At 42.2% G+C, this 14851-nt stretch overlaps 1 protein-coding gene across 2 annotated transcripts in view; it reads right to left on the minus strand.

Moving 5' to 3' along the window:
• Nucleotides 1–14177, minus strand: part of tnfrsfa (tumor necrosis factor receptor superfamily, member a) — a 36943-nt gene extending 22766 nt beyond the window's left edge. For both annotated transcript variants that reach the window (XM_015943167.3, XM_015943166.3), the window contains exon 1: nucleotides 13976–14177. In XM_015943167.3, the coding sequence (XP_015798653.3) occupies nucleotides 13976–14008 (33 nt within the window). In that variant the 5' untranslated portion in view covers nucleotides 14009–14177. The remainder of the gene's footprint in view (nucleotides 1–13975) is intronic.
• Nucleotides 14178–14851: the final 674 nt, after the last annotated feature.

A 14851-nucleotide genomic window follows, 5' to 3' on the forward strand; every position in this document is an offset into this window, starting at 1 on the left:
TGTGATAGATAATAACAGGCCTGCGTAGGTGGGGTAAGGAGAAGAATACAGCCGAACACTTTAGTGTATCCCCCAGGCGCTGGTGTTTATTCACACGCTTTTCACCATGTCAATGTGAGAAGGCCCCATTCACTGGCAAACAACACACTTTAGTGCCTCTACTTCAAATGACCCACATTCTTTAACCCGGGCTCTTTGAATGCCACGACATTCGAAACCAGCGCAAAGTGTCCAGAACGCAACGGGACACCTCCCTGGGTAAATGAGAGTCCTAGATTTCAGAGGTTTTGTGCAGCGGCAACCCCCCCTCTACACCCTCCACTAAAGCGTTTTACAGAAAGTCAGGCCAGGTTAGGAGGGAGACAAAAAAGGGGGCGAGAGAAACTGTAGACGTCAAGTTGAAGACGGGGAGTTCAAACTGGAATTCTAAAAAGAGAGAGAGAGTGTGGGAGAGTTATAGGAATAAAGACGGAGGGATGGACAGGCTGGAGAAGAGACTTCGGACACCAGACTCGACTCTCTGGAGAGAAGCCATGCCTTGTTGTTTAAAAAGAACATTCCCTCTTTTCAGTCTCTCCCTCTCTGCCTTTTCCCGTCTTCGTCTCCCTCGGCTCACGTCAGACTTTCCAAAGACGCTGAGAGGCAGACGACTGACAGAGCAGTCACAATCACACCATTTAGATCCATCCAAACATTCTGGGGAGCAGGGGGAGGCAGAGGGGAGGGAGATAAAATGAGGGCGGGGACCAACAGGGTGAGCCTTTACTTTAGTATGTGTACAACTGGATGGTGGGGGGCTTGAAGGTTGTGTGTGAAATGAAAAGTGAAAAGTCAGCATTTAGGCACACGTGGAAACATGCGAATAAGAGTCGACTGGAAAAATGTGAGCATTTTCTCCTTGATGCAGACGCAGAACAGGAAATGACACGAAAAATCCAGAAATTTTAACTCAGACCAACTCAATACGTACAAATATGTGTTCAGGGAGACCTCAGAGCATGATCAGCAGGATTTTATAGAGTTTAGCAGGTTACATTTGCTACGACCAGCGAGATTTAGATATAATTTATCTTCTTTCTTAAAAAAAGACTAAGTTGTTCACTGGTTTTGAGGGCTGATTTCCGATACTCTGATCTGCCGATGCCATTCCAACTATACGGAAGACATGTTTTAAAAAAGTCCACAGGGATGCTCTGTTATTGCTACACTGAATTAGCAAGTTAGTGCTTAGCTATGGTGAGTTCATGCACCAGAAAAAAATGTCAGAATTGAAAAGGATCGATTATTTTTAGTACTTCGCTTTGGTGTTTGTTACAACAACCAGTTGTTGTTCATTTGACTAACATATTGGGTTTATTGTACAAGGACAGCACTAAAACAACGTTACATGTAGGGTTGTCACGGTAACCGGTGTAGCGGTAAACCCCGGTAAAAAAGTTGACAATAATAATAACCGTCTTGTTTTTAAAAAAATATATTATCTCGGTGGGTTTACCGTGGCTGCGGTGTAGGCGCGGTGACCCTTACCAGCCACCGTATCATCTGCTGAAGTTGCCGGCGGCACATGCGCGCTTTGTTGTTTACAACAAAAACTTTCTTGAAGCTAAAGCTGAAATAATGGCCAAAGGAGGAGACGGCAGCGCTCAGGAGGACATTTATTATCCCTCATAGAAGACAAAGTGGGAAGTACGGGCATCTTTTGGATATTTGAAGAATGCCGAGGGACAGTTGATAGAAGACGGCTATCCTGTTTGCAACACGTGCAGAAAAAGTGTCTGTGAAAGGCAGCAACGCTTCAAATCTCATGATACATCTGTGTGACCATCACCCACAACTCTACAGTCAACGCAAGGCAAGCTAACGTTAGCGTTTTAGCTAAAATGCGTGATCCGAGGATTTGGGTTGAGGGAGAATGCAACGAGTCGCTATGTAAAGCAGCCGCAGCGCCGCTACCTGCATATAAACCGTGTCGCGGACACCCCCATGTTGAAATGACGCTATGCATTACGGGGCTCCCAGGGGCAGATAAGAGTTGGTCTCTCTCCGAGAATAATTATGAATTTAACAATGATTACTGCCTGATGACATTTTCCCACATCTGCAAAGCTCACTGGAAGGACACAAACCGAGGTCAATATTTTCCTGATATAGGGTTTATTACTCAAGTAAGGGTAAAAAAAAAGTATCTGATTAGAAGGCTACTTGAGTACTGAGTATCATCTGATCTAATATTTTTAAAATTATGACATCAAACAGACATAAAATAAGAAGTTATGGGCAAATATTGGTATTTTAAAGACTAAAGGGGAAAAATGTAAACAAACAACATCATTACAAAATAACAAATTTTAGACAAAATTTAGACACAAACTGAGGACAACATTTTCCTGATATGCAGGGTTTATTTAATTGTCTGAAAATGTAACACGTTTAAAAAAATACCGCAATAATACCGAAAACCGTGGTAATTTTGGTCACACTAACCGTGAGGTTAAATTTTCCCACAGTGACAACCCTAGTTACATGTAAGGGCAATGCAACCGTTGTTTTGTAGAGGTTTTGTAGCCAGAGGCAAATTTGCAAACAAAGTCATAAACAGCATTTTCTTTTAAATTTCTGTAATAAAAAATGTTTTTTCCCTCAGACAAAATATTATTTCCAATTATTTACAAACAACCTTACAAATTTAAGGCATAACTGAATGCTATTTGATGATTTGTAGAGAAACTTTCAAGTATCTGAAACCTTTTAAAGCCAAAATTAAAGATTAATGAATGTTTGTTTTATAACATCGTTAAGAATAAGCAAAACACGAGGACAAAGCTCTGACTCCTAGAAATGTGTAATTTAATGTACCAGTTTAATTCAGAAAACTGAGAAGAAAAAAAACAAAAAACAAACTGGACAACAGCAGTCAAAAAATGTCCCGGTAAAGGAAGCATAAGCGTATGTTTTGTAACACTTCTTTATAAAGTGGAATAAACCCTGATTTGGATGATTTCCCAAACAGAGCCAGCTGCTAAACTACACCAAAAGCACATAAATTCTCTGTGTACACAAACACTGTGGTCTGTCAGAAAGTAGCTTTCTTCCACCTCTTTAACCGATGAGGAGGAAGGCCAGAGTGACCCTAACCTCAGTGTGGAAAACCCTTCAAACCCACAATCCTTGGAAAAACTCCAACATCGACTGAAGTGGCTCCGCTCACTTCACAGTCTCCTCTATCCTCTGTACAACAAGCGGGTTGGACAGCAGATCCTTCACACAACAGCGTCCTATTGTCCTGCAGTCCGACTCTATGATAAGTTTGCACAATGCCTTTGTGGCTGCAAGCTAAACTAATAAAATGCTACAATCAAATAATGAGGGACTTTCTGTTCAGCCGACAACAGCAGCACTCCTCAATTTCCTCTGAACACCCTGGGTTCTTCCAAATTGGGTTGGCTCGGCCTCCACTCACTCAGGAGGCATTTGTGACTGAATGACAGGACGTCCTTTCAGACGACCCAGGTTATCAATGGGCCATTTACAGAGCTGTGATCGCTTCGTATCCTATAACATTACGGGGAAATAACACACAGAACAATGAACATATGTACTAATAACTACAGATGACTTCAATCAGAGGCGGCCGATAAGCAACGACGCGGTGTGTCTCATTACAGCAGGAAAAACCTGACTCTGCACATCATGCCGTTCTCATTAACAAATCTTTTATCATCACCAACTATCCAGAAGTTCTGATTTTGCAAAAGCACTTGCTTCACTCTGCTGAGAGGCTCTACTCTGAAGATGCTTAAGAGCTCCAGCACACGACAGAATGGAAGAATGTTCTTTCTTTGTTAACCACAGCTGTTGAGTTGTAGCAGTTCATAAATGAGTCAAAATGAAAGGTTTATTTTTGCTCGAAATGTCAGCTGTGTAGGCCTCCCCGTGACCTTACCAGCACTCAATATTTATCACATCGTTTTCCCGACAACCACAACAAAAGAGTGCGTAGATCACAGCTGCCGCCACATAGAGGTAAGCGTACGTCAATCAGATAGACAGAATCACGTTTGTTGTTTTCATTAAACGATTTCCACCTGCTGCCAAGAATCTAAATGTAACGCCTTATGAATATTTTTGATTGAAGTCAACCAGCATCAAATACCCAAATTAGCTAAAACACTATTTTTTTAAACAAATGTTGAGCGAAGATTTGGCATCATGGTAGCCAAGACTCATCCCTAAAACCCGTTCAGAGATGGAACTAAACAAAAAAGAGCTTTGCTTAATACTTTGGTTTTAGCTGCTGGTGTCGACTCAGTTTTAAAACATCTAAAATGAATAAATGAACAAATGACTTTGGTGTCATTAAAATCTGTGCACACAAAATCACACACAGCCCCTTTGGCATAAATAAAAACTAAAGAATATAAATATAAAGAATATAAACTTCCACTGTTATGCTGACGATACTCTGTTATATCTATCCATTAACCCTCAGATAATCAGAATACAAATCCAGGCTCTGTCAAGTTTGATTGTTGTAATTTAATTTTGTAGGTGGGGAAGGTACGAAAAGGATCCGATCAATTTGTTTTTCCCTCATTTACAGTGACGGAGATAATGGCACAGTGCGCCTGGCTCTGGTGGTAATCAAGTTAAATTATATCTCTTTGCAACAATTTTCACAAGAAAACAGAACAGTTAAAAGCAGGGCTTGTGTTGTGCTGACCGGATAGTTCCCGTATTTGACCGTTTATTTTGATGGAGAAAGAAGAGAAAGAATTACCCTGACGCATGCAGACGAACTGACATTTTATTCGTTACGCACATTGCAGATGTAGCTAAATCACTCAAGAAAAGATTCCCATCTGAACATCTGAGCTGGACACTGCTCAGAGCAGCTCGCTGTTAGCTCGTACGTAAGGGGCAAAGCGAGCTGAAGATATGGAGAGGGGCTTGGAGCGCATCGCAGAACCAGAGGGCATGCGGGAAGATTCCTCCCACTGAAGCAAGTATTTTCCAAACCCTGTCCCTCAGAGAGACTTGTCACTTAGAAAATGTTCCCTGATTATAAAACTTTGGCTGAATGTCGCTTGTTCCTGCCTCCAATGTGGCGACGCATCCAGGAGCCGTCTGAGGAGAATCCCAGAATCTCACATCCTCTTCAGCTCAGAAAGCGCCTATGATTACGCACAAGCGTGACCCGTCAACTCGGTCTCACGGTAAGACCGGGTTGGACCTGTTCAGGTTTACGCAGACAAACTTTACATTTAGAATTGGCATACAGATATAAAATTAATACAGTAAAATATAAAGCATTTTATTTAAATATCCATTCATTATTTTACAAGCACAGAGAGCCGCATCAGATGGATGGAAGAGCCGCATGCGGCTCCAGAGCCGCGGGTTGCCGACCCCTGTCCTAACCAATCAAAACCACACACTTGGGCACACTACGCCACCAGGCTCTCCCCTTCTCAAACCAAAACAGAGCACGAGGCAGCATGATGCGAGAAGAGGTGAAGAAAAAATAAAAATACCAAAAATAAAATGGCCAGAGCTGCAAGTAAAATATATTTTCTACAATTTTTAAAATGGTTTTCAAAAATGATCGATATTGATCAATGTAAAAAAATATTTTATCGATATACTTTTTTTCCATATCGTCCAGCCCTACTTTTAGCACCCCCTAGAGTTTGTTATAGGGCTGCTCAATTAATCGAATTTTAATCCCAATTACGATCGGAGTTTTGAACGATTATAAAAACAAAACAAGCCGATTATTTGCTCCTCCCACTTGCGCTGCCCTGAGTTGCAAATGAAGCGCTCCTCACAGTGTTGCCAACTTAGCGACTTTGACGCTATTTCTAACAGCTTTTCAGACCCCCTTCTTGACTTTTTAAATCTTAAAAGTACCTAGCGAACACCTCAGAAACATCTCTGGTAACTCTTAGATACTTTCTGGATAACTGTCATCGACATTTCCTGCAGGTTAGCTAAACACTCCGCCTGCGCTCCGGACCATTCTTCAGGACATTAGGAAAGGGAATGATGTAGTGATGTGTCGGTCGCTAAAGAAACAGCTCTCGGAGCCGGCTCCCTGTTGGATTAACCAGAGTGAGTGACACACACACCGTACCTGCGGACTCCTGAGCCGCTAAAAACAGCTAAATGTGCGCGTGCGGCGCGCTAAACACACGTGCAGCTAGCCCCAGATTGCTGTGAGACTGGGTTGGGGGGTGCAGCTGTGGTTGGGACAATTATTACATTAACTGATGGACTTGTAAATAAATAGTTAATAAATAAGGTAGAAATAAGTTCCTCACGCTGATAAATAATAACTAATCTCTCTGAGGACACTGTGCTAGTGCACTCTCCTACAGCAACATGACATGACAAAATACATAATATGCAACATTTTGTGAACATAAATTTATTTGCATTTATTTGTTATAAATGCCACTGTATAATTCTTGCTGTCAGTATTTGCAAGATATTGGTATTTGGGTCTGTACTGGTTAGACTTAAATGTGTTAAACCAAGGTCTATAGACCTTGGGTCATAAACTACGAGCAAGTATATTGGACTTTTTATACTAAGAATCAGGAGTTATTTTAGTGATTATCTTGTTTCTTTCTTTTTCTTATTTATTTTTTGTTCTGATTGTGCCCTGAGCAATTTTATGACCAAATAAAAACAAATAAAATCAACATCAATTGAAAAATTCCTCTTTAATAATCGAGATCTCAATGTCAGTCACAATAATCGTGATTATTTCGTGATTTGCCATAATCGAGTAGCCCTAGTTTGTTATCAATCCAAAAACCAAAACTCTTCTAATCTTGCATTTGTATTTTTAACACCTTAATCTGGCTGCTTAAATGTCTCCTCAGTCTTCTTTATTGTCTACAGGAGTGATTCATCACCACTAAATTAAACAAAAGCAGTTCATGATCTAAAACATGCAGGAAGCGTGTTGGAAGCAGACCGTAGTGCTAACATGTTGGCTAGCCACTTAACTAATAACTAACAGATTTCCAGGTAAATAATATGACTCCTGAGAAGAGGAATCGTGTGACCACAAGCAAAAGGGTGTAGTGGGTCGGCAAACCCAAACGTGGATTCAAAGCACTGAGTGATCAGACAGACACTGAGGCGTAAACATGGATTGCCATAAAGCATTACTGCGTCACGCAAGATGCGTGACTTTGGGGAGCAGTCCAGACACTCTGGAGCTGCAAGTGCGGTATTCTGGCCACAGTGGGTGGAGGGGGCCAGATGACTTTTCATTAACCCTGTAAAGAGTGATTTTAACCCATACTGGCTCAAGAAAATTATTTTAAAATATGAAAAAGTCACATAGTGTGCCTTTAATTCAAGATAAGACCAAAACAACAGTAACTCCGTCACTTCTCAATATAAGATTTTAGTCTAAATTCCGGGCATGAAAAATAAATCCTAAGCTTTTATAAACGCAGAATAGTACAAAAAGGTTTTTATTTCAGAACGTAATCCAAAAACTTGATAGATTGAACAACAGATAAATAAATATGCAATCAGCCAATGATGTAAAAGAAACTTTGGAAATGTCAAATTGTGGATCTGAGAGAAAATCAAACTAAAAATCCCAAAAGTACAATTTATGGATATTTTAAAAATCTACTAGAATTAGTCACATTTACATCTGACTTTTCTGATCAACGTCACTGTTCTCTTTAAGGAAAGTTTACGACCAAGCAGCTTTATTTGGGAGTTCACAGTGTTCCCCTTTACTTAATAAATAACTTTCTTGCCCTAAAATAATTCCTAAAGCGTGGTCTTGCGTGGTAGTCAGGAGGTAGCGCATGACCTGAACGAACATTTATAAAAATTTTCATAATTTTTCTCACCTAACTTTATTGACCATGCATTACGTCTTAATAAGGGTTTTTATTCCAGCAGCAGCTGGGTCTTACTGAAATGTTTCTTTATTGTAGATGTTTGACCCTGTCAGGACAGTGAATGCTCTCTGCTTTACAGATAAATCCCGGCATTCCCTGGAGACAGAACAGGAGGGGGGGCTGGCCATGCACAACTTTTCCTTCGGCGATAAATCACGCTGACATTTTGTGTGAGACGATGAAGACAAGTACAAGCCAGCTGCTGTCAGGAGAATTAACTCCCGACTCCTGATAGACCAGTGTGAATAAATCCAAAGTTCAGCCAAGCTCAGATGCATTTGTCTTTATAAGGCTGAATGATGGAAAACGAAGGGGAATGACTCCGATGTCAGCTCACAAAGCTGAAAAGGAACAAGAGACAGCTAACAGTTTGAAAACCACAAAACATGACACACACACACACACAATAGAGCACACAAGTGTGCGTACAGTGTATGGGAGCGTGTGAAATGCGGCTGCCCCCTCCTCTCAGGGAGCACAGGAAGCTTGAGACAATGCCGAGGCTTCATGCAGGGTTCAGCTCCAAACTGTTCCCTCAGAGCAGGCCCAGCACCCGATCGGACCCGCAGCACATCCGCCAGCCAGGATATTTATAACTCAGGGAAGCTGCAGCTCCACAGGCACACATTCTTGAGTTTCCTCAGGAGGTGTGCTCTGCTGATTAGACGAGCGTCACAGCGAGCCACAAGCAGGTTAGGCACCATGCGCCTCCTCGGCAGGGTTGGAAAAAAATGAAATTAGCTAGAGTTGTCGTAAAAGTTCTGAAAGTTACCGTGCCCGCCGAGTTACCTAAATGACTGATGAAAGACGAGTCTTGTTGTTTTTGATGAGGGGAGATAAAGCCAGTCGCAGGTGCGCCATGACACATTTACATGTTGTTGGTGTTGTGAGACGGAAGGTGGTCTCTGTGGTCTGGAAGAGTGGGCGGCATCACCGTGACTCAAGCAGCACGCTGCTGAAGACGGGATGCTGAATTTCAAGACTGGATTCAATTTGTGTGGCCCATTAATTTATCCTTTTCAAATTCTGATTAGGTTCGTCACGGAACGCCGACTCACGAGACGGCTCCAGGAGCACGAAGAGGATCGGGAATGTGTCTCCTCGCCCCAGGGACAATCACATTGGTTCCATTAAAGTTCACGTTTGTGTGAAGAGGGAAAAGAACGTGGAGTTCTGGCAGCTGAAAACCTCTTTTTATAAACACATCACTGCAAAAATGCAGAATATGTGCCTGGTGCTGAAGACCAACCAGGACCTAAGTGGTCATCAATAGCCGGAAACCGTGGCAGGTTTATGTCTTTGTAAACACGTGTCCATTCTGTGGACAGAGATGGACTTTATTTTAAGACTTTTATTAGAGTGAGACTGTCCATTCAGGACAGCAGGAAGTCAAAATATTTGGCACTCGTGAACCTTTAGCCACTTTGGACTTTTTTCATGCCACGTTTCCTGGCGCTGGAATATAACTAACATAAATCCTAGCCAGCGGTAATCTGTCCAACCTGAGAGAGCTGGTTAATGATCTTCTGCTGACTCAACCAGAAAAGTGTAACGGAGGAAAACAAGATGTAAACATTTACCAGCTCCGGTGCTCATCAATACAACCCCTCACCGATAAAACCCAGGTCATGTAAGAAAACATCTGCTGAGCCAGGTCACACGTTTTCTCTTTACCTTGAAAGGAAATTAACCGATTATGGAAGACTCTTCCAGCCTTAACATTTGTCTGAGAAATAACAAACAAATCAAAAAGAGTGACAAACCTTTCTAGACGATGTTTGCTTAAGAAATTATACAGCTTTTATCTCCTAACCTGTTAAAACGGTGGACTCTCTTCAGTAGTTTATTGACTTCTTCTTTGTCGCCTTCTAATTGAACACTTAAGAACCCAGACTCAGCAGACAGAATCCACGCAGACATTTTCCCAGCTAGGATCATTTAGTACAGGGAACGCCAGCCGGTGTGAACACCGGAGAGGCTCAGAAAAGAAAAGAAACTTTGGAAAACTTTGTTTAATGCAGGTAACTAAAGCCAGTGAGTGAACAAAAAAGCTTTGAGGCCAAAGCCCAGTGCACGCTGCAAGATAATTATGCCGACGTTTGAGCCGATTCTCCCCTTGCCTATGCCAGATTAAATGGCTATAAAGAGAACTTCAGATATTCCAGCAGTGACAGGTGTGGTCTGCTCAGGAGGACATTGGGACTGCTCGGAGGCATTGTATTGTTTCGGTTTGATTTCTGGGTCCAATTATTTATTTTTTTATTTACACAATTTAAAAAAAGTGCTACTGGTACAATCTCTCCTGTTCTTTAAATAATCGGACAATCAAACAGTTTTGCAGTGTGAACTGGGCCTATACCTGGTCCAGCTAGGATTGGTGTATTGTGAATATGCTAACGTTTTGTCGTCGTTCAGCCTTGCATCAACACAGAAACAGTGTTTTAAAATAAAAAAAGTGTGTCTTAGAAAAACACTTTCAGCTTAAAAACAAGCATGAAACGCCACCCGTTATACTTATGTGCAGATGGCAGATATACAAACCCACAAATGATGCCATTCCATGACTTCCTTCCTTTAATTATGTGACAATAATGTTAAGTCCTAAAACACACTTACAGAGGTAGATGAGTCTCCTTTTATCTTTTCTATGGCATAAAAATCAATTTGAACAGAACAGGGTCTTTGGTGATTATTACATTTTACACTTTGACACCCAATGACCTAAAAGAAGACTGTAACCTTTGAACTTAGGTGACATCACCCATCAGAGGTCTTCCGTGAACTGATACTCGTTTTTTTCTGTGGAAAGGGTGTTCAATAAAAATATTGTGAACTGGGAGCACTGCTAATAACTAGCTATATATTCTATAGGGATGCTCATTTAAAAATATTGTAATCCCCTTTAGAATTACCCCTGCTGTGTCTACGTTAGTGATTCTGAGGTCTTTTACTGAGATATCTACATAACCCTTACAAAAACTCACTTCAACAAATCTGAACTAGGACTGAAACAAATATATCCAATCACTTTTTTAAAATGTAAAAAACATTTAAATCAACAATTTTTTAAAATCACTTCTGGGCTAAATGTCCTCCTTCCAGTGTGACTTTCTTTCAAGGGGGCTGCGCAGTGACGCTGCGGTTAGAGCTGTTGCCTTGCAGCAAGAAGGTCCTGGGTTCGCTTCCCGGCCTGGGATCTTTCTGCATGGAGTTTGCATGTTCTCCCTGTGCATGCGTGGGTTCTCTCCGGTACTCCGGCTTCCTCCCACAGTCCAAAAACATGACTGTTAGATTAACTGGTCTGTCTAAATTGTGTGTGTGTGTGTGTGTGTGTGTGTGTGTGTGTGTGTGTGTGTGTGTGTGTGTGTGTGAGATTGCTTGTTCCGTGTGTCTCTGTGTTGCCCTGAGATGGACTGGCTCCCTAACCCTACCCCCCCCCCCCCCCCCCCGACCCTACGTGGACAAACGGGTTCAGACAATGGATGGATGAAGTTAAACCAAAGTCTGTAGACCTTGGGTCATAAACTATGAGCAAGTATATTGGTCTTTTTATACTAAGAATCAGGTGTTATTTTAGTGATTATCTTGTTTCTTTCTTTTTCTTATTTATTTTTTGTCCTGATTGTGCCCTGAGCAATTGTATGATCGAATAAAAACGTATAAAATCAACATCAATTGAAAAATCGTCTTAAATAATCGAGATCTCAATTTCCGTCACAATAATCGTGATTATCATTTGCGCCATAATCGAGCAGCCCTACTTTGAATGTAATCCAGAATTAGCTGCTATTAAGGTTCAAAAAATGGTAAATGTCCTGTATTTGTGTAGCAACCTTTTAGGGTTCCACAGCCCCCCAAGGCGCTTCAAAACACAATCAGTCATTCACACACTGGTGGGGGTGAGCTACAATGTAGCCACAGCTGCCCTGGGGCGGACTGACAGAGGCGAGACCTGCCAAACACTGGCACCATCGGACTCTCCGACCACCACTAGCAGGTAAGGCGGGTTAAGTGTCTTGCCCAAGGACACAATAGCAACCTTTTCTGGTGGGAGCCAGGATCAAACGTGCAACCTTCCGATTACCGGACAACCCGCTCTACCTCCGGAGCTACTGCTCACCAGAACGACTCCAGGTGACATCAGTCTGTTAATCTTGTGATGTCTGACGCAATAAACTGTCTTTGTTAGAAAGTTCAGGTGTGATCAGTGACTCATGTTTGTTGGAATGCATTGGAGGAGTAGGTGCCACCTGAACAGGTGGCACTCCCTGAGTGAGTCAGCACCTCTTTGATACTTCTGAAGTGATTCACCATAACAACAGCAATAACAACGCGCTACTTCAGAATCAGTTGGCTGTAATAAGCCAGATAAAGAAGCACAAAACCACCTGGAGTCTGACAGCAAGAGGGGTTGCTCTGCATTGCATCATCCAGTGCCCCGAACGTTCACGGCTGTTCACACGGACACCACTCAGACCAGCAATAAACAGATAGTTTTAATAACACAAGCTGCAGAATGGTGGGTTTGTTGGCTGCTGCCGGCTCCCAAGCAACAAACAGTTTGGCCCCGGCATGTCCCAGATGTCAGTCCTGCCCCTGTCTGTGTTGTCCCCAGAGACTAAAGGGACCATTTCCTGTGTGAACCAACACCCAGACACAGTAAGTAATCAAAGATAACAATCTAGTGTACATTTGCATGGGCATGACAATTCTAAGAAGTAAATTGATGCCACTAATATCAGCGTATCTGTGTACTCTGGACAGGAAGTTTACTGGGTGGACAAGCACGTACACTCCGGCAATTTCAAGGGGTGTGTTGTGGGGGAGAATGAGAAGGGGGAGGATTAGCAAGGGTGGACGAGGTAGGGGGAGGCTGAAGTTTCCTCGCAGTCCCTTAGCAACAAGGCCTGCTGGCAAGGCCTGTAGAATGTACTGTGGTTTACAGAAGAGATAAACATTGACTTTGCCACCAGGAAAAGTAAATCTGATTTCAGTAACGGAACACTGCACGACTTAAAACACGAACTGGACAACACGAACAACGGTCCTTCTGGGTTTGATGCAACACCCGATTTTCTGAGAGAAAATCTAAAATCCAGTGACAAAAAAACCAAGACCAAGGTCAACCACACAAATCCGCCACCTTAAGGGAATCAGAACCAGCAAGCTGGATTCAACAAAAGTCAAATGTACATATTATGCATTCAGACCTGACGGTGAACCTTTAGCGCTTAAAACGTCAGGCTGTGGTGGTGCACAGTTGGAAAAAACAACACCCAGGGAATGAAAAGACGCCTCTGTGAGGGTCTGAGAGGAATAAACCTTCCTGGAAAAACTGTTAAGAGGCTTTTTGTCTTTAAGTGACTAACTGGCAAGGTGGATTCTTGGCTTTTTTTATATATATAAACTGGGGTAGGGATTTAGGGGGAGGCTTAACTGTTTTCTCAACCCCTGTCGAGTTAATAAAGTCCATACTCATTGAATTAATGCTTGCAAGCAGGGTCCAGAGCAGGCTACTTATTAGTAGTGGTTATTAGAGGCAGCTACATCCGCTGTCACAGACCAGAAACCATCATATGCTGCCTGTCTGCTGCACAATGTGACCACATGATGTCCAACACAGTTGGTGTGTGTGTGTGTGTGTGTGTGTGTGTGTGTGTGTGTGCGCCGGGGGGGGGGGGGGGGGGTTTGGGGTGCAGCACATGTACAGTAAAGAACACACAAGGCTCAGAAATCAATCTAATATCTATAGAAATAAACACACCGTCGCTTCCTGCGTGTGTGTAGACAATGAAGGGGTTTGTTTCATCTTCACACACACACAAGTTCACAGGCCTGGCCGTGATTTTAGCTCCAGAAAGAAAAAAAAACAGTGTGTGTGACCGCTTCAGGAAAGTTGCTCCATTTATCTGAGCGGCGTGACCGCTTTTATACCACAAGACGCTTTATTACACGGACGCTGCGTTTATAAAACACACGAAGAGAGAAGAAACACGCAGTTACAGGTTAGGTAACTAACAGCACGAGAGTTGTTGTCTGCTTACCGCAAGTTTCCCGAACACGGAGCCGAAGTTCATCTTTGGAACTTCGAGTCGACCCTGAAGCGTTCACCTTCCACAGCAGCGGACAACCAGCCTAAAAAAGAATCTGAGCGGAAACGAGAGAAAAACAGTCCGAGTTCGAGTCAAAGCTGTCTGTCATCCGGTTTGTTTCACAGGCTGAACTCCTCTGCGTTCTCCTGACCTGCCGCAGACGCCGCGTGAGAGCGAATGAGAAGTCCTCGAGGACTGTGAGTGACGTCAGGAGGCTTCGTAGCCAATCACAGCGCCACTCCTCAGAAAAATACTTAAGCAGGTAGTCATTAACCTTTTGGAACGCATTTTAGTTAATATGGTTACTTGAGCGTCCTTTAGATGTTAACTTGCAGCCTAAACTTAAATTGCGTTCTTAAAAAAAAGTTATAAATAAAAATATGATTCAAAAGTTAAAAAAACTCAAATGAGTAAAAGCTAATCAAGAAAACATATTAAACGTTGATAAAAAAAACTATAGTGTTATTACAAAAGGGACCTAAAAGTAGAAAAAATACCAAAGTATATTGTTGCCCCCCCACAACCTCTAAAGTGAAAACTACGTCCATGACTCCATGTAATGCATAAGTACTTCAAATTGAGAGATATCTTTGATATAATTGGTTCCGTATTCATTTGTAACCTTGCTGTTATTCCCTCCATATCATATAACCTCCTGCATTTTGTTTTTCCATTGAGTTATAGTAGCTGAGGTTTAAGCCAGGAAATGGCCTACTAATGGTTTTCTTAGTAACTAGGATAATATTTTTAGTAGGGAAAAGTTACTAGTTTATTCAGAAATTATTGGGAAAACTTCCCAGTATTATACTGTTTGGCTCTAAAAGTATT

This window comes from Nothobranchius furzeri, chromosome 6 (assembly GCF_043380555.1).
Source record: "Nothobranchius furzeri strain GRZ-AD chromosome 6, NfurGRZ-RIMD1, whole genome shotgun sequence".
NCBI lineage: Eukaryota > Metazoa > Chordata > Actinopteri > Cyprinodontiformes > Nothobranchiidae > Nothobranchius > Nothobranchius furzeri.